General features: G+C 38.9%; 1 protein-coding gene across 12 annotated transcripts in view; it reads right to left on the reverse strand.

The window, feature by feature from the left end:
• Positions 1-21212, reverse strand: part of SNCAIP (synuclein alpha interacting protein) — a 311501-nt gene that overhangs the window by 110307 nt on the left and 179982 nt on the right. For all 12 annotated transcript variants that reach the window (XM_077462204.1, XM_077462193.1, XM_077462201.1 and 9 more), the window contains one exon: positions 17320-17392. In XM_077462204.1, coding sequence (XP_077318330.1) covers positions 17320-17392 — 73 coding nt within the window. The remainder of the gene's footprint in view (positions 1-17319; positions 17393-21212) is intronic.

Raw genomic sequence — 21212 nt, forward strand, 5'->3', positions numbered from 1 at the left:
TACTCCTGACCACTGCACTTTTTTGCACTATGATGTACATTGCATAGTCCTGTCCGCTACGCTTTATATTCTGTTTAGAACATTACATAGGCTCAATACACAATGTTGTGTGTTACATAGTGAGACTGTGAGACTCTAGCTTAAAGTACAACAATTAAGCAGTATTTTGTGTATACAAATACAATGGACTGTATACAGTTAAAACTTTAATTAGGCTCAGACTTTAATCCACACCCAATATTTGCAAAATGTAGCCACAGCCCTTTTTTTAGCTTCAGCATGTTGCGTGCGCTGCATCCTTGTCCATTATTCTCCAGGCATTTGTCCTTCCCAATTACTTATGTTGGGCGGTATGCTGCTTTGAGTTTAAAACATCCAATTAACCATTTAGTCTTTTTCACTTTTTCTCTTACTCACTGGTTGGCTTTTATTGTAAGGCAAGGCATATTACTTGCTGTGGGTATTGTTAACATTTGCATATTGTTTATACTGTAAATATATTGATCATTTTTAGTTTTTCATTGGAATGTCTGCAAAATTTCAGGTTGTCAGTAAAATGTGCTCTGTCAGTAAATTTTGTACATTTTTAGGGAAACAAAATGGGGGCGTTTGGCAACCCTGACACTGAGGAATTCAAATTTTAAGATGATACCATGTGATAGAAATTCTACTTTACTCTTCAGTATATGTACTATTTATTTTCTGAATCAATGTTTTTTAATGGTGTGCCTGCTTTTAAAGAATATGTAAACCCAACATTTCAAATTCCTGATATGTGCCATATACAAGTACCATATACTTGTATGAAAAAGTAACGTGTCGTTGTATTGCTTCCTTTGTGTGAAATACTAAGTGTTCCTGCCAGTCCCTCTGCTTTCCTATTAAAAACTGAGAACACTAAGCATGAGAGCACAGCGTGGTCAGTCTTTTTTTTAGCTGTGGAGAGAACTCAACCCGCTCTCCTCCAATGATCAGGCTTGTGCTGACACTGCTGTTTCTCCTCCCCCAGCTCTCTGAGCTCCTTATGCAGCTGAGAACAGAGGGAATTTGATCAAAAAAATAAAATAAAAGGTATTTTATATATATATATATATATATATATATATATATATATATATATATATATATATATATATATATAAATATATAGTTACACACACAGGGTGTTATTTACTTTTAACTGAAAATCCACTTTGCACTGCAAGTGCAGTTGGAAGTAAAGTCGCTGTAGATCTGAGGGGGATATGCAAGGAAAACAAAAAACAGCATTTTATCTTGCACATGATTGGATGATAAAATCAGCACAGTGCAAAGTGGATTTGCCTTTCGTAAATAACCCCCAAAGTATATACTCAATTTTTTTGCCTTTCATTTTGGTTTTAAAGGGTTGTTTTGCCAGGTAATGGTTTAAATATATTTTAAAAGAGAAGTATGGGAATTATTTTTTACAAAATTATACTTACCTAGATTGATACAGTATCAGTCTGATGCTGCATCTGTCCCCCGCCAGGTCTAAGGCTGAGAACCAAGTGATCAAACACCACTAATCACTCAGTTCTCAGAGCTCCTTGAGAAAAGAGCAGTGACTGTCAGTCACCGGCTCTCTGATCTGTCCCCCTCCTCCCATGCTCACTGGAGTGCTGGGCTGTGGAGGGGGTGGGATCAGCCGCCTCAGGCTCTCAGCGGCTTGCTGAAAGGCTGAGCTGGGTTTGAGTCCAGTCATGTGGCGGATCCTGACCACTTGGTCGTGATCTTTCTCGAGTTTGGACCGGCTCTGTGATGTCAGCTGACAGCAGGCTTCAGCCTGCTATCTGCTGAAAATGGGTCACTAGGGTGCACAACCTGTAATCTACAGAAGAAGTACAGCTAAACGAGCTTTGGCTGCATTTCTCCTTTAATATAGCATGAGTTTCAAAACTGGAGATTGGAGCATGCCAGCTACTGTAGACCCACTCCATCCTAGCTACTGCAGACTGTCAGACAGACTGCAAATGTATGAAGCCCACAGTGTACAACAAAAGCTGCCATTTAATAGTGCAGGTTAAAAAAATAATATAAGTACAGTAAAACTTTGGTTTGAGAGTAACTTGGTTTGAGAGCGTTTTGCAAAACAAGCAACATTTTTAAATAAAGTTTAACTTGATATACAAGTGGCGTCATGTCACAGCTGAGTATAAAAGAGAAAAGAGGTGCCACTAAGTGTAGCAATATGGTTACATTTCATGAAGGTACAACATTTAGCAACATATTGCTACACTTAGAGGCGCCTCTCTTCTCTTTTATACTCTGTAGCTCCTGCTGGATTTTGCTTCTAATCCCCTTGTGGAGGCTTCCATTTGTGGATAACATTTTGATGGTTACACAACCTATTGCATTGCTATAATCTTTTTATATGGACTATAAACAGAAGGATCTACGAATAAATGGTTGTGGGATGAATCGTTAGAGTTTCCATTATTTCTTATGGGGAAATTTTTTTTGATATACAAGTGCTTTGGATCACAAACATGTTTCTGGAACAAATTATGCTCGCAATCCAAGGTTTTACTGTATAAGATAAGTTGCCAGGGTGGTGTATAGACACTGGATTCTAAAATGATTTATCTTATAATGTATTGCAGCATGTCAATTTTCTTTACATTTGTTTGTTTAAATCTTTTTTTCTCTCCAGTACTTCAAAAAGCTTGAGTTTCTACCTCAGTCAATGTTCTCTTTGCATCTTCACCCTACAACATCCATTAGGGCAATCTAATTCTCATTGTTGTGCTGTCCATTTTATAAATAATTTATTATATATCTATATTATTATTATTATTATTATATATAAAACAAAATGGGAAACAAGGCCCTGCTTGTCTTTCCAATGGCCACTGCAAGTGGAGAGGGGGGCAGAGTGGGGAGTTCCAAAGGCCTTGCCACAATATTCCCCCACAAAGGTAAAGAGCAAATTGGTGATTCAACTCCCTCAGAATTCACCAAAAAGCTGAAGCTGCATTTTCTTGTGGCCACTAGACTAGTCAGCCCTATGTGACTCATTGGATTTGAAAGACTTGTATACATCATGTATGTCTGTGAAGAGTAAGAGGATATGTTTGTATGCTGAGACATAATACCACACTACGTGACTACTTTTTTAATCATCTTCTCCAAACAAACCATTATTTTGGATTTGCACATTATAAGATAGAGATAAAACCACAATAAATGCAGTATTCTGATTTTATTAACTGTTTCATATATATATATATATATATATATATATATATATATATATATATTTTTAACAAATCTACCCTTCAGTAGCTGATTACAGCAAAGACAAAACTCACTGCCACAAACCAAGTAAGTCTAGATGAGTTTTGAAGAATTACGTTTTTTTTTCTGCCAGTGAGCTCCAATCCGAAACAAAGAGATTTGAGAGAATGGGACTTTAAAGGTACATAATATACAAAACGACATAAAGTTAGAACGTAAAAATATAAATCATTTGTATTAATTTTTGTGTTTTTTTCTTTATACATTCAAGGTTATTCATTTGTTGCTGTTTTATACCTTCTAATTGAATACCCTCGTTCTTTTTCTGATGAAGCCATCACGGCGAAATATGTGGGAATATTTTGTATGTGATTTCAGTTCTCTCATTGGTCAGGGTTAGGAGATGAATGTATAGCCAGGACTATGATTGTAACTGCAGTCCTTACTTTTATCTTGTCTTTTCTAAATAAATGATTTATATTTTTACATTATAACTTTATGTCGTTTCGTAGATGATGTACCTTTAAAGTCCCATTCTCTCAAATCTCTTTGTTTTGTCATTTAAAGGGATGTTGGTACTTTTGTATGTTGTGTCTTTTCTTTGGCACTGACCTCTCCCCTATTTTTGCATCCAATCAGAAACGCAAACCAGAAGGTTTTTTTCCTGCCTACATGTTGAGCTCAAAATATGCCTGTAAATGTCCAAATGTACATGGACACATAGGATAACAATGAGTTGCTCCTACAGGCATAACACAAAACTCCTGCAGAAGCAATGTTTTTTAAGCTAGTGTGCATGGAGCCTAAGGCCTCATGCACACTGGACATTTTTACAGCTGCTGTTTTTGGCTTCGGGTGTTTTTTTCTGCAGCCAGTAAACTCCCCAGCGTGTTATCCTATGTGTCATTACACACAGCGTTTTTTGGCAGGGTCCATTTCTGGCTGGAAAATAAACCCATAACTAGTGGGCTTTACAAGGAGTTTTTCAACTGGAAAAAAACACCTTGTGATAAAAGCTTAAAAAGGCAGAAATACGCTGAAAAACACAACTATTCAGCATTTATCAGAGTTTTTGAGCCATAAGCTTTTGTGAGAGTATAGTTTCCCCCCCAAAAAAAGCTACAGCTAAGAAACGCTAAAAAACACTGAAAAACACTGCTGCAGACCAGGAATAGAGGGGAGATCTTCCAATTGGTATGCTTGTTCTAGGGACAGCTGTCTAAGGTGGGGGAATTCTCCTCACTCTGTGCAAATTTTACACAGAAGGTAAAAAAACCTTCAGCCTTTAGAACCACTGAAATGCTTTAGAACCACTTTAACAGAGGTTGAAATTTTGCTTTACATTTACATGAAACATTACAAGGAAGAAGTCAACAGATAGGCCATGGAAAAAGTGAAGACTTGAAGTGGTATGTTCTGGTTTGCTGACTGTGCAGCTACAGCTCCATTGCAATTAAGATATTGTTTATTTACTCTGTGAGCTACAGTATATGCAAATTAATCCAACCCAGCATGTTTAGTGAATGTCAGTGAACCAAAAATTTACATGATGAAGAATTACGTACTTTCCGTATAATGTTAACATTCCAAAGATAGTCTTAAAATGAGCTGAGAGGCAAGTGCACGACAGCCAGCAAAAAATAGCAAGTTTTATTCAAAATAAAATGTGAAATAGAGCTATATTTTAAATACAACATGGTATATATATATTCAGCAACAACTCTGGGTGTAGGGCCAACAAAATATCAATGTGTGATATAACTAACTGAATTAACAAATGATAATACACTGTCCACTAAATAAGGTTTAGAATCACTTTAAAGAGACCCTTTTACTAATTCAAAAAAAACTGACGTAGCGGGGGATCGTGGGGGATCCCCGATGAGCAGGAATATGACAGGTCTGTCTCTGCACACTCCTATGGGGGATTGGATGAAAACGGATCATAGAGTCCGTCGTCACCCGATCCGATCTGCAGACGGATGGAAAAATAGGTTTTTCCTCCGTCACACTTTTTCAGATCGGAGCGGGTCGGATGCCAGTGGACATGTCACCACTGACATCTGTCACTCCATAGAAGTATATGGAGCATCTGTGAAAGAAGCCTAAGGGTTTACATGCACTTTATAAATGGCTTGTGCCACATTTAATATTTCTGTGTGGATTGTAAAATAAATAAGACACTGTAAAAGAAATAAACCAACCAATTAAATACTAGAAGCAGTTTAAAGAATATTTTCCTTCCCTGGCCTGAGTAAGCACCTAGATATTGAAAACACTGACTACTGACTACTATAAGCAGGCCCCAAAGGCTGCAGGTTGGGCACCAGGGCTATATATTGTCACTTAAAGTGGAGTTGCCCCCCAAAAAATAAAACTACTTAAAATTCTTTAAAAAAATCAAAAAAAAATAATTGGCAAAAAAAAAATTTTTTACTCACCTCTAAATACCGGTTGCTAGGGGGTCCCTCGTAGTCTGCCTTCTTCATTGCCCGGGCTGGTGACATCACTTCCCCTCGCGCCGCACATTCACCTGGGACCTGTCACGTGTCCCAGGTGACTGTACGGCGTATCACGGCGCCCTGCGCCGCTCGCGCATGCGCAGTGGGTGCCCGGCTGTGAAGCCACAGCCGGGTGCCCACAGTATGCATGACGGCGCCGCGAGCGGAGCGGGGAGCGAGGGGGGGGGGCTTCGTTCCCCCGCATCGCTGGAACCCGGGACAGGTAAGTGTCCGATTATTAAAAGCCAGCAGCTGCAGTATTTGTAGCTGCTGACTTTTAATTTTTTTTTTTTAGGGGGTACCCCACTTTAAGTGACAGCTCTGAATCTGCTGGGGCTGCTGACAACATATTCAACAAGGCGATGGCCAGCAGCAGTCTCAGGCTTTTGGATGTCTACACAAAGGAGGATTTTATAAGTAAATCACATGCCTAAAATATGTCAAATGCACAATCTATAGGAATATTGTTGTTGTAATGAATGCTTTTGAAAGGGTCTCTTTAAAGAGGAAGTGAAGGCAGGCAAAGAAAAAAAAACACACCCTGTAAGGCAAAGGCATAATGCTATGCATACTAGCTCATTATGAATATCTTACCTGAGATGGAAGCCCCCGAAGCGACCCTCGTTCTTCTCCTCCATCGCCGACATCTATCCCGGAGTGACTTCCGGGTATCGCGGCTACGGCGCTGTGACTGGCCGGAGCCACGATGATGTCACTCCGGCTCCTGTGCACAGAAGCTGCCACTAATGGCATGATTGCCGTTAGCAGTGGCATGCTCAGTGCGCCTCTGTCTACTGTGCATGCACCATTGACATCGATGACAGTCTTTTGCAAATATCTCCTACACTGTGTAGGTTTAGAAGATATTTGTTACACCTACAGGTAAGCCTTAATCTAGGCTTACCTGTAGGTAAAAGTGGCCCCAGAGGGTTTACAACCACTTTAAAACCAGCATTGTTGAATGGCAAGGTTGTATGTGCCATGGTGTAAATTAAGCACTATGCATTTTTGTTTACTTACTGCACCTTTTCCTTCTTTGTAATCACCAGTTTACACCCCCCTTCCTCACATATATAACCTACCTTTTCCACCTCCCTTTCCCACCTCAGGCCTGTGGTCAAAATATTATTATTTGACCCCAAGCTTTTTTTCAACTGCAATTTAAAGAATAATGTCTGGGCAACTTTAATGACAATTTGGGAGTGCCATAGTTAAGACAAACTGCACTATATCAGATAAATAGATAGATACAGTGCCTTCAAAAAGTATTCATATACCTTGAAATTTTCCACATTTTGCCATGTTACAACCAAAAACGTAAATGTATTTTATGTGATAGACCAAAACAAAGTGGCACATAATTGTGAAGTAAAAGGAAAATAATAAATGGTTTTCAACATGTTTTACAAATAAATATGTGAAAAGTGTGGTGTACATTTGTATTCAGCCCTAAGAGTCCATATTTTGTAGAACCACCTTTCACTGCAATTACAGCTGCAAGTCATTTTGGGTATGTCTCGACCAGCTTTGCACATCTAGAGAATGACATTTTTGCCCATTTTGCCCATTCTTTGCAAAATAGCTCAAGCTCTGTCAGATTTGATGGAGAACAGCAATGTTCAAGTCTAGCCACAGATTCTCAATTGGATTCAAGTTTAGACTTTGACTGGGCAATTCTAACACATGAATATGCTTTAATCTTAAACATTCCATTGTAGCTCTAGCTGTATGTTTAGGGTTGTTGTCCTGCTGGAAGATGAACCTCTGCCCAAGTCTCAAGTCTTTTGCAGACTAACAGGTTTTCTTCTAAATTTGCCCTGTATTTGGCTCCATCCATCATCTCTGACCAACTTGCCTGTCCCTTCGGAAAAAAAAGCATCCCCGCAACATGATGCAACCACCACCATGTTTCACGGTGGGGATAGTGTGTTCAGGGTGATGTGCAATGTTAGTGTTTTGCTTTTAGACCAAAAAGGTACATTCTGACCAGAGCACCTTCTTCTACATCTTTGCTGTGTTCCCCACGTCTTCTCGCAGACGGCACACTGTGCCTTATGGCATTCTTTCAACAAAGGCTTTCTTCTTGCCACTGTTCCATAAAGGCCAAATTTGTGGAGTGCACAACTTGTTTTTCCTGTGGACAGATTCTCCCACCTGAGCTATGGACCTCTGCAATTCCTCTAGAGTTACCATGGGCCTCTTGGCCGCTTCTCTGATTAATGCTCTCCTTGCTCTGTCAGTTTAAGCGGACGGCCATGTATTGGTAGGTTTGACGGTGTGCAATACTCTTTCCATTGTTGGATGATGGATTGAACAGTGGTCCATGAGGTGTTCAAACCTTGGGATATTTTATTATAACCTAACCCTGCTTTAAACTTCACAACGTTATCCCTGACCTGTCTGGTGCGTTCCTTGGCCTTCATGATGTTGTTAGGGGTATCAGAGAAAAGGGGGCTGAATAAAAATGCAAGCCAGACTTTTCAGAAATGTATTAGTAAAAGTTGTTGAAAAGCATTTATTATTTTCCTTCCACTTCACAATTATTTGCCACTTTGTGTTGGTCTATCACACCCAATCCCAGTAAAATACATTTTACGCTTTTTATTTGCAACATGAAAACATTTGGAAAATTTAAGGTGTATGAATACTTTTGCAAGGCACTGTAGATTGACAGATAGAGAGATACATAGATAGATAGATAGATATACTATATTGTCAAGTATTGGTACGCCTGCCTTTACACACACATTAACTTTAATGGCATCCCAGTCTTAATCCGTAGGGTTCAATATTGAGTTGGCCAGCTCCTAGCAGCTAAAACAGCTCTTCTGGGAAGGCTGCCCACAAGGTTTAGGAGTGTATCTATGGGAATGATTGACCATTCTTCCAGAAGCGCATTTGTGAGGTCAGGCACTGATGTTGGACAAGAAGGCCTGGCTCTCAGTCTGTGCTCTAATTCACCCCAAAGGTGTTCTATCAGGTTGAGGTCTGGACTCTGTCCAGGCCAGTCAAGTTCCTCAACCTCAAATTTGCCTATTCATGTCTTTATGGACCTTGCTTTTTGAACTGGTTTAAATCATTTGGTGGAGGGGGGATTATGGTGTGGGGTTCTTTTTCAGGAATTGGGCTTGGCCCCTTAGTTCCAGTAAAGGGAACTATTAAGGTGTCAGCATACCAAGACATTTCCAACTTTGTGGGAACAATTTGGGGATGACTCCTTCCTGTTCCAACATGACTGTGCACCAGTGCACAAAGCAAGGTCCATAAAGACATGGATGAGTGAGTTTGGGGTGGAGGAACTTGACTGGCCTGCACAGTCCTGACCTCCCCCTGATCTTTGGAATGAATTAGAGCAGAGACTGCAAGCAAGGCCTTCTCATCCACATCAGTCCCTGACCTCACAAATGCATTTCTGGAAGCATGGTCAAACAGTCCAATTAACACACTCCTAAACCTTGTGAACAGCCTTACGAGAAGAGTTGAATCTGTTATAGCTGCAAAGGGTGGGCCAACTCAATATTGAACCCTACGGACTATGACTGGGATGCCATTAAAGTTCCTGTGCGGGTAAAGGCAGATGTCATAATACTTTTGATAATATAGGATAGATAGATAGATAGATAGATAGATAGATAGATAGATAGATAGATAGATAGATAGATAGATAGATATACAGTATATACACTGATAAATGTATAGATACATAGATGATTTCCTATTAATCATACTAGCCATTTAAATAGGATGACTATCTGCCACATATTGACCAGAAAATCACCCTGCCTGTATTTTATTTTATTTATTTTTTTATCTACAAATAACCCAGGGAGCACTTACACTTATATTGTCATAGACTCAGACACATTAATCTTTACAAATCCTAAAATGGACTTTGTTTAAATCAAGCAGAAGACAGATATACAATGTCTGGCCACATTCCAGACTGGCCTACATTTTCATTGCCATTACAATAAAAAAGATCTATAAAGAATCATTTTATATTTGGGAATGTAACTCAATTAAAACAATCAAATCTTGAGTTAGAATAAGGCAGGCTGAAAGCGATAACTATTAAGCCTGCAATTCTATTACTTTAGGACAATGGAAAACGCAATAGCCTGCTACCCGCCACAGACACATCATTGTGCACATGATTTTTTATGCCTTCTATAGGATTCTGGGTTCAAGGGCTACACTTTTATGTTAGTTCTATTTACATGTGAAATTTTTTCCACGTGATACAGGGAAATGAAACCCATATGCTCACCAGCTGTTTCGTTCTGACAGGAACCATTAAAGGCAGTGCATGGAAATGAATTCTGTCTAAGCCTTATGAAAACACTTCTTTCTGCACAATGGTCTGGCCAGCAGGGAAGAGTCGGCTACACTTTCAGCTTCTTGTCAATCTTGCAGACACAGATCCGCTGTTTTGGCTTATAACCTGAACATGAACTTAACTATCCCAGCTTTTTCTGCGCTACTGTTTATTTACTTCATTGTTTGTTTAGAAGGCTGAGATCTATCCAACCTACCGGACAGCATGATCTCCTCATCCCAATCTGTCCCACAGTGAATTAACTAGTTTCTTCAATTTTGTTCCCGTTTTCCTTTCATTTTCGTCCAATGTGTTTCCTGCCTTTGTTGAATGTCGCATTTGTTGAAATAATGTCATTAAAATTTAGAACTAACCTAAATTATACGAAGAGCAGAAGTCTTGAGACCCTATAACAACTTGCCTTGCCCACTAATTTCATTACCCCTTATCCTAACTTCTAAGGGGCATGTTTATAAAGTCATGTCTATGACATTCATCAAACATTCAATGGCAGTGAATAATTTACTCCGCATTAACACACAATGACCAAGAAGATTTACCTGCAGTGATTGTTTAGTAAATGTCACCTTAGGGACGCACTTACACCTGTTATTAAAAAGGAACTGCAGTCTGCTCACATATTTTGTAATAAAAATATATTTGCCATTCTGAAGATTCCCACCAACCACTTTTTTTATATATATACACTGTTATTCTGTACATGTCATTTTCTTTCTTTTCATGCAAAAATGGCAAATACAAGCATGAATATTTTTCATTCAATTAAAGAGCCCTCAGAGGCTGTATCTTCTGAAGGTCATATATATATATAATCAATAACAATTATGCGGCACTCCATAAGAAAACTATTCTTCTGTGAAACCCAATATGCAACACCAAACTCTATAGATATACAGCGGGGAATATAATTATTGCCCACTTACAAAGAAATGAAGGGGGAGGTCTATAATTGTTATTATAGGTGTCTTTTAAATGATAGAGACAGAATATCAACCAAAAATCCATAAAAAAAACACATGATACAAAGGTTACAAATTTAGTTGCAGTTCAGTGAGTAAAATAAGTATTTAATCCCCTACCAACCAACACTCCCACAGACTGGCTACAGTATCACATGTACAGCCCGTCTGAAGTTTGCCAATGAACATCTAACACATTCAGAGAAGGATTGGGAGAAAGTGCTGTGGTCAGATGAGACCAAAATTGAGTTCTTTGGCATTAACTCGTAGGAAGAAAAATGCAGACTTTGATCTTAAGAATATTATCCCTACAGTCAAGCACGGAGGTGGAAATATTATGCTTTGGCGCTGTTTCTCTGCTAAAGGTGCAGGCCAACTTTGCTGCATTGAGGGACCAATAGACGGGGCCATTTATTGTAAAAACTTGGATGAGAATCTTCTTCCCGCAACCAGAACACCGACGATGGGTCATGGATGGGTTTCCAGGATGGCAACGATGACCCAAAACATACCACCAAGTCAACAAAGGAGTGGCTCAAGAAGAAGCACATTAGGGTCATGGAGTGGCATAGCCAGCCTCCAGACCTTAACCCTATAGAAAATTTATGGAGGGAGCTGAAACTTTGAGTTGCTAAGTGACAGCCAAGAAACTTTAAGGATTTACAGAAGATCTGTAAAGAGTGGACTAAAATCCCTCCTGAGATGCGTGCAAACCTGGTAACCACCTACAAGAAACGTCTTACCTCTGTGCTTGCCAACAAGGGTTTCTACTAAGTCATGTTTTGCTTGGAAAACAAAATCTTATTTTACTCACTGAACTGCAACTCAATTTCTAACACTTGTATCATGTGTCTCATTCTGTCTCTATCATTTAAAATACACCTATGATAAAAATGATAGACCATTATTTTCTTTGTAAGTGGGCAAGCTTACAAAATCTGCAGGGGACCAAACAATTATTTTCCCCACTGTATACTTTATAACGTGGTTAAAACAAACATAAATCCAAACGAAAAGATAAACAATCTAAACCCAAACTGAAAATCACAAGATACTCAATAAATATAGTGCAAGTCTGTGAAGTAGTTGTTCTAGTGTCAATACAAAATATTATTGTCCTAGATGTGTGGGTTTGGTGTCACATATTGAGTTTCACATAAGAATAGTTAGTTCTCTTAGGGAGCGCATATAAGAGCTTGCGGGAAAGCATGTATATGCGAGCAGTACCCTTTGACATTTGCATCATTTAGGATTTCACAATCTTTATAAATAGGTTATTATAAATAGGTAATTTATAAATTACGAATAGGTAGCACGGAAGTTCTGACAATTGTTCCATCTATCTTCTGAAGACCATCTTATGTCTACGAGTACTGGTTCAGGCTTTCTTCGTTGTTTTCTATGTTAATACCTATGTGAATTACTTTTTTCTCCCTCATTCAAGTATGAAGTATGAAGTATAAAATAACTGTTTTAATTGTTTTTAACTTGTGTGTCTGCCTATCACACTGGCACTGACTTGTTAATTTTGTTAAAATTATTATATAACTAGAGACAAAATACTCATATTAAAATAATCTCCTATCGTAAACACACTTCCTTCTGTTTAACACTGAAATTATAAGCGTTCAGACGATCAGTGACATTGTTTACTTATATTACGTGTCAAGTTAAGCCACTGTCTCTTGCGGTGTAATAGATCTGCTAAACTTAACTATATGATATTTAATCTGGTAGGGCACATGCTAGGTATCCATTGATCATTTCAAAACAGATTTTCACAGACGGGGTTCATTCAGCCTGTTGTATGTGTTAACTGCTGAAAAGTGTAACTAAATAGCAATCCCAAAATAGAATGCATGATTGCGATAAAAAAAAAAAAGAAAGAATTTAAATAACCAAGTTAAAGAAGATGAAAGAAGTCTGGCATTTGCTATAAACTTGTACAATCCGGGCATAATTTCAATGTGTAACGCTTGAAAGTAAAAAGGTATAACTCTATTGTTGGGTGAAAGGGTCTACATGCTGTCTGTTTTCAGGTTTTCTCAGATTAACAATTACTGATCTGTGTTTCAGATTCACCATGGAAGTTTATAAAGAATCTTATTATGTTTAGGACAGAGCCCACAAAAAAAAATTATTCTAGATTCTCACTAATTGAACTTTAGAATGGGGTATAAAAGGATCATGGTGGAAAGTAAAAAGTGCACCACCATACATGTTCATTTTTAGATCTTACCCTTACAACTTCATTGGCATCAGTCATCTCGCCACACCACCTCAACTTGACTTTTAAAAATGTAATGTATTCCATGATATAAACCTTTATCTGTAGTGCCCCTACTTAGCAAGCTTCCATCCCCTTTCTTAGAAAAGCTATATATATATATACTCAAGCAACAGCCCATCCAGGGATGTCACCATAATGCCTTGTCCAATGCAGCCCTTCTCAGAGGTTCCCTTCGCACCTTCAAATTGTACTTAAAAAAAAAAATCTGTTAGTGTACTCAGAAAGATAGTAAGAGACTATGTTTGTGACAAGCTGAATTCATCAGAGTGAGGGGGCACCACCCCCTCAATGCGTTAGCCTTTCAACTGTGCCATGTTTGGATAGATGCCTTTGTCTTGTAGCTGGAGTTTTCATTTGATGCACTTGTCTCTTACTATCTTTGTGAGTACACTAACAGGATTTTATTTAAAAAATGTTAATGGTGGTAATGCACTAGGCATTTGCGCACCTGTGTTTCTTGCTAACACTTAACTGTACAACTTTAGATTCCCCAAAAACAATCTATCGTTTGGACACACCCCAGGGTTACCAAGCAGCTTTGCCAAATAAACATCTTGCCTATGCCTTTTCTTTCCTTATACTTTGAGAGCTACCATCAGAGGCCCAAGTCATTGTAAAAAAAATTGCATTGTTTATATCCTTTTTGTCTTTGTGCGCTCTAGAACTGCAGATAATAATTTAAAACAAAGAATCTGTTTTGTGTAACTTTTTGGTTCAAAATTTGAAGAGCTATAATGATGTATATGCTGCATTGTAATCAGGGAAGATAAACTACTTAAGGCAGAAAGACCATTAAAGGAGAAGTACAGCCAAAGCTCATTTGGCTGTACTTCAGTGGATCACAGGAGTGCAGTTCGTTCTGCACTCCTGACCCGTTTTCAGCAGACAGCGGGCTGAAGCCCACTGTTAGCTAAGCTCACAAAGCCAGTCCAGACTGAGGGCAAGAATGTGACAATAAAGTTGGGATCTGCCCATAGCCCTGGACCGGCACCTGGCTCAACCTCTCAGCGAGTCACTGATACCCTGAGAAAGTTGCTCATATCCCCTCATCACCCCAGCGCTCCAGTGAGTGCGGGGGGGGGGGGCGGGACAGAGAGCAGGTGCCTGACAGTTACCAGCTCTCTGCTCAGGGAGCTCTGAGAACCGAGCAATCAGCGTTTTTTGATCAGTCTTAGGGTCGGCAGGAGACAGATGCAGCATCGGACCGATGCTGTATCCACCTAGGATAAAAAAAAATCACAAACTTCTCTTTTAAGCCAAGCCCTGCCCGTCATCTTACATATGACTGCAGACACTGAATTGTGGAAGAAAGAATGCTAGTCCCAAAGTACCTTTGATGTATTCCTGCTCTAGAGACCTTATATGTCTACACTGCAGCTAAACAAGAGCTGCCTGCTCCTAGCATTCTGTTATCTATAATGATTGCATTAGTGCACTGCAGCATAGAAATATTCATTTACGAGATTTACTAAAACTGAAGCACTCAGAATCTAGTGTAGCTTTGCATGGCAGCCAATCAGCTTCTAAACTCAGCTTGTTCAATTAAGCTTTGGCAATAAAACCTGAAGGCCGATTGGTGTCTATGCAGAGCTGCACCAGATTTTGCACCATTAAGTTGTAGTAAATAACCCTAATTAGGTCATGTAGATATTTTTAACTCCGTCTGCAGTTACAGTGCAGATGCAGACAAGTTGAATATATCAGAGCAATATTTACATTGGTTTGATGGCAGCTCTCACAGCAAAGGTAATTAAAAAAGGCAGGAGAAATCATTATTTTCTTGGAATCCTGGGATAAAATAAAAATGAATGTGTTTGTTTCAAAAGTACAGTTATCCTATACAAACTGCATTATTTATTTTCTTCTTCTCTTGATAGGGACAACAGTCTGACTAAGAACTGCAGACTTTTTGATAAAAGAGACCAACTTTAGAAATACCATTTGGATCAAACTGATATACAATGGGAAAGTATGCTTTGCATTACTAACTGGATGTCCTGTTATCAGAAGAGCAGAATGATATTAATGTACACACAAGATTGAACCCTTTTCCAAAGCTGCCAGGGCAGATAATATATGATGGGATTACGTGTGTCTTGTGGCTTAATGGACAGATTGGGATAAGAATTAGTATCAAGCTCATTCCAAATACTTGCGAAAGATAATGGGCGGTTTGTTTATAAAGAAGCTCTCAAGCACATATTTATTACTAATTCATACATCACTCACGGTCCCAGTGTATACAAGTCAGAGATGTTTAATTACACTTTGATCTTTGTGGATTAACTGAGGTCTGCCTCAAAAGGAAAATTAATTTTTCTGCTTGCGGGGTTTAGAAATGGAAAATAGGAGAATTACAGTATATATTTTTTTGCATGAATCAGTGGTGGAGATAGAGGGTTTACAGCAGCATATGTACTTGTGGCTGCAAGTAGCTTGAACTCTCACACTAGACACTGGGGAAACAGTATGACCTCCAAACAAAACCCTAGAGAAGGGAAATTATTCAGATATTTTGTCAAAAACAGGTGTTCACACTTGGTGCAATGTTTTCATTGTGGTTTATCAAGACAAGACAGTTGTACCCAAAAGACCAGATAGTGATTCTGAATTGTGGTGCTACCCTTGCACCTTACACACTGGCATATTAGGGCAGGGTAGGGAGTGCATTCCACCCAGAGTCAGGGCCATCTTTAATAGTGATTGGACCCTGGACAAAAAATTTCTTGCCCCCCCCATGCAATTTCACTCTCCACCTGCTCTGAGACATACAATAAATAGCAGCTAGACTTAAAATCAGTTTACCGGATCAGATGAGGCAGCGATTGCAATTGGTTGCAGCATAGAATTACTGCTTACTGATTGGTTGCTAGAGGTTACAGCACACATAACGGCTCACTGATTAGTTGCTAGAGGTTACAGCAAATGATTTCTGCCTGTTAATTGGTTGCTAGAGATTACTGTACAGTAATACTGCTCACTGATTGGTTGCTAGAGGTTACAGCAGATCACTGCGGAGGGGGAATGATATACATATACATGGCACCTTTATTTACATATCAATGCCGCTGGACACACCTATTTACTTATGAATGCTGCTGCTATTCACATATATGTAAATAGCAGCAGCATTACATTTATATTGAATGCCGGTTATTTACATGTAAACACAGGATCTGCAAGTGAGTCATCTGTACACAACAATAGGGCAGAGCTGGGCAGCATTAGTAGCAGCACTTCACACTGAGATATCAAGACACATCACCGGACTAAAACTTCAAAGGACAAGGGAACTTAAACTGGGATAGTTGGCAAGTATGGGGCAGCTGCTTTGGGCCCCACAACAATGACAGGGCCCAGGGCAGCTGCCCCTTTTGCCCTGCCTTAAAGACGGCCCTGCCCACAGTACCACCAACTTCAGAGTGCTGTGGAAATGTAGGCACTGCCGAGTGGATTGACATCCTACCTGATAATGTCTAAAAGGCCCTGACAACACTTGGCAGAACAAGTAGCAATAGGGGAGCAAATGTAACGATCATCAATTTAAGTAGCGGTGGGAGCCAATGGGTCAATGAGGAGGGAGAGTCCCGGGACAGCCAAGGCTATCATGAAAAATCGCTGGATCGGTGGTAGCTCAGGTAAGGGGATTGGAGGGCTGGGGTAGAGCTGCTGCACACAGAAGGTTTTTGACCTTTATGCATGGAATGCATGAAGGTAAAAAAAAACCTTAAGCCTTTAGAACCACTATAATTGCACCTTATTAATGGACTGTAATGCATTTTGACAACATCCCCAGTTATTCTCTAAAATTCTGACATGAACTCTATCAGCTATGTTTATCCCTAGTCATGCTTGAGTAATTTAAGTGTGAAATGCATCTCCTTAATGCTAATAATTATCAATAAATGTTCCCATTAGCTGTTGATTTCTAAGGTGAACAAATGTTTTCTATACCAGAAATAAGTATTAAATACCCACCGGGTCTGTCTTCATTTTGTGCATCACATCTTCTGCATAGTTCAGGAATTGTTTTCAGGGATGTTATAGAATACTAGAAAGGAAAAGATGAAAAAATAGATATCAACATCAACTAATTCTATCTTAATTTTATATTTAACAACATTACTCAGCATTACCTATGTATACAGGAAGAAAGGGAAAGATTTTAGTGCTTCCTGTACCATGCAATCAGATAAAAACTGTCATTATAAAATAAAACGATTCCTGAGTCCCATTGTATTTACAAGGCCAGCTGCGTAAGTTCCGTAATATGGGTGGTAAATGGAAGCGCCAGTATTGTTTGGGAAAGCAGTGGCCATTCATACATTTGCACATTGTGTGAGCCTTGTTAGTTAGGAAACTATGTAGCAGGAAGACTCAGGAAGCAGAGGAACACTTTTTGTTAAACATAATTCAGAGCCTGGTTATTTTTGCTTGTAAAGTTTACATTAAGATACATGACACTGTATACACAAAAATGCTATAATTTCACTGAATTAGGTTAGTTCAATAAAACGTTATCATCCAAACCACATGCATGGGCTTGCAATGCCTCTAACTCAGCAGTATTTCAATACAGCACAAGTATAGCTTTCCAACATTTACAGTGCAACATTTAATAGCATTTCCCACAGACGTGATCCTTATTACAGATGTATAGTCTGAATTAGAAAAACAAACAAATTTAGTACACTACTTCAGAAAGCAGTAATGAGTAGACTGTTTTCTTAGTTTAGGTGGTATTTGTGTGCTCTCCCCTTCCCACCATCACTTGTGATATACTAAAAAATGAGGAACAAGCTATTATTTCCTAATTATTAACATTTCTTCCTGTTTTTGTCTGTTATTGAATACACATTCAGAAAGTCTAATTATTTCATGCTTTAAAAATGTAACAAAGGCTTCAATTATTCGTGCAGAAGAGCAGTTTAACATATTAAACTTGCTAACTTCATGTCAAGTAGCAAAAGGGAAAATTGATGTACTAGCTTCAAGCAGGTTTTGCGTTATTAATGTGTCTGACAACCTATATCTAGATATTGGAGGTGATGCTGAAATCGATTGTGTTTAGAAAATCTCATTATATATAACTAACATTTGTTCTTGATTCCATGTATTTAAAGCAGAACTTAAAATGATACTAGTCTCTTTTTTTTTAATGAAAAATAAATACTTATACTTACCTGCACTGCGTTTTGCACTTTTAGGAGAGCAGCCCCGATCCTCCTCTTTTGAGGTCCTTTTTGATGCTCCAGTCTCCTCCCTTCTGTTGAGTGCCCTCAAGCCAAGCTGCAGCTTCATGTGTCCATTCAGACACAAAGCTGTGAACCGGCCCCACTCCCTTCTCTCTCTTCATTGGCTCACCGACTTTGATTGACAACAGTGGGAGCCAATGGCGCTCCGCTGCTGTCCCAGCCAATCAGGAGAGAGAGCCCCAGGCAGCCGAGTCTCTCCTGCCACATCACTGGATAGAGATGGGCTCAGGTAAGTATTGGGCGGGCTGGGGGGAGCTGTTGCACATAGTTTTTTTTATCTTTTTGCATAGAATGCAATAAGATAAAAAACCTTTTGCCTTTACAGCCACTTTAACTGTATCTAAGCACCGCAAACTGAATTCGCTATTCATTATACCTCAAAACCCTGCAAATGAAGCACCTCATCTGCAATCTAGTGATTGCATAAACGTGGAGCTTCCCGTAGTGCACTGTGTCGCACGAACACAGTGCACTTAAAGGACATTTTTTTCTTTTCTTTTTTTTAAGGGTCTTTTTTATTGGTGACTGCTGGGGAGGGGACGGCACTCGCGTGCCCCCCGTGGACGGGCCGCCCCTGGTTCCTGAGCCCATGGTGGTGAACCACTGTAAAAAACAAGAAGGACCCTCTGATTCCTCCTGTATTGAATTGTATTGTAACTGTAATGTCTGCTCTCATTTTGTAAAGTGCTGCGCAAACTGTTGGCGCTATAGAAATCCTGTATAATAATAATTAGAAAACCTATAATAACAGATATTCAAGATCAGTCATTGCTGACCTCTCTTTATGAAAATACTAGATACCAGACAGACATACTAAATAATATGTTTGAATTAGAAAGAACCTGTGTTAATGGGCTTTTGTTTACAAGAACTGCTGCTCTCCCCGCACAAGTGGATGGAAAGAGCAGCTTGAAGCAAATTCATGTAGCTTAGCAGGAGGTCAACTGCCTTTATAAATGCACCATAACTCTGAATGGTATCAGAAGCATCTAAAACAAATGTCAAGTACAATCGGAATGCACCTGAGGCAGGCTGAATTTTCCCATGAACCCAAGCCCAAAACCCATTGACACAGGCACTTACTTGCTTAGTTTTGATTTCACATATTGCATGTTTCTTCAGTAGACAGAAAATCAGTATGACCGACAGGCAACTATCAAAAGGAGAACTTACTATGGCAGCCTTCAATCTTGTCTCAGGAAATGTTGTCTTTAATGCTATCTCCATAACATCATCTGTGTGGTCATATTACATTTTATTTAGCAGTAGGCAGCCATTTTGTATACATGCCCTCCAATTTCTTGCTGCCATCTGCCGTTTAAGTTTCTAAAAGACTACAAGGACTAAAAAGTTGTGTATTTTATCCACAATAATTTCAAATTAGCACTTTATGGTCTGAATGGCCTGCTATCTTTAGTTGATTTAGATCTTGCATCAATGTCCTATGTCTTTAACCACACCTCCCCTAAATAGTTTGTACTGGTGTAGTTACAGGGTTAGAAGATATAAAAATGTAATGGACTCATGGCCCTGCAGGGTAGTTATTTCAGATCATAACTCAATATTGTCTGTCACACACATATCACTTTGTGTGTGCATCAGCTCCAAATTGCTTTCTACCCACCCTAGTTGTGGGGGAGCATCTGGTAGGTGGTATTAAAAAGGAGTTACTTTGGGACCCTGATAATAGTTTTGCTTTGGAGCTCATAAAAGCTTAGCTACACCCCTGTCCATGTAACATGTTCCTATTCTTTAAACTCTTTCTATTTTCCTGCAAGAATAGAAATAACATTGGAAAATCAAATTAGTTACTGAAACATGCGTTCAAGCTCCCTGAGGATCTAGGTTAATTTAGATCAGTACTTTGTAAATCTATACACATCATGACTGAATAGTATGTTCTAGTCTTTTCATGATTTTAATATTTATCCTCTAGGCCTTGTGCTATGTACAAACTTTCACCCTGAATTTTATGGGAACTGACAATCTGAATGGTATGTACTTCAATTTGAAGCGAAGGGTGCGTCTGTATAATTTAAAGAGCTTACATTGCTGTGGGGCAATAATTAAAAGCACACAACACAGCCATGAAGTTTACTTTAGGAATTTAAAAAGTGGTAGTCAATCTAAAATGGTCAACAGACCCCACATCTCTGCAACTTCAGTTACATCATCATTATGTAAACATTAAGTAATACTCAACCCATTACGGACAATATTTAAAATTCCTAAACAACCACAATATATGTAAGACCAGAACATAAAAAGGTTTCATTTTTCATTGTTCAAACATCATTATGGAGAAAATCAAATGTGAAATATACTAGATAAATTCAAGCAATGCATTCAGTTTTACAAGTAGAAGAATATTTTTAGCATGTTGTGAAACAAAAAAAATAAAAAAAGGAGAATAAAGCAGAGTAGAGTAACCACAGATGAAACCACATTAAATGAGATCCTATTTATATCTTCACTTGAGCTCCAGCGTGGATTAATAACTCTTTGTTCTGTGTTTCCCCATTGGGAGAAGGATGTCCTTGATTGTAGTTTTTTTGGCTCCCTTTTCCTCTATTTGCATTTATGATTTTGTGTTTTACTTCTATACAAGATTTATGG

This window comes from Lithobates pipiens, unplaced genomic scaffold, assembly GCF_037356315.1.
Source record: "Lithobates pipiens isolate NorthernLeopardFrog02 unplaced genomic scaffold, aLitPip1_a1.2 Scaffold_3, whole genome shotgun sequence".
NCBI lineage: Eukaryota > Metazoa > Chordata > Amphibia > Anura > Ranidae > Lithobates > Lithobates pipiens.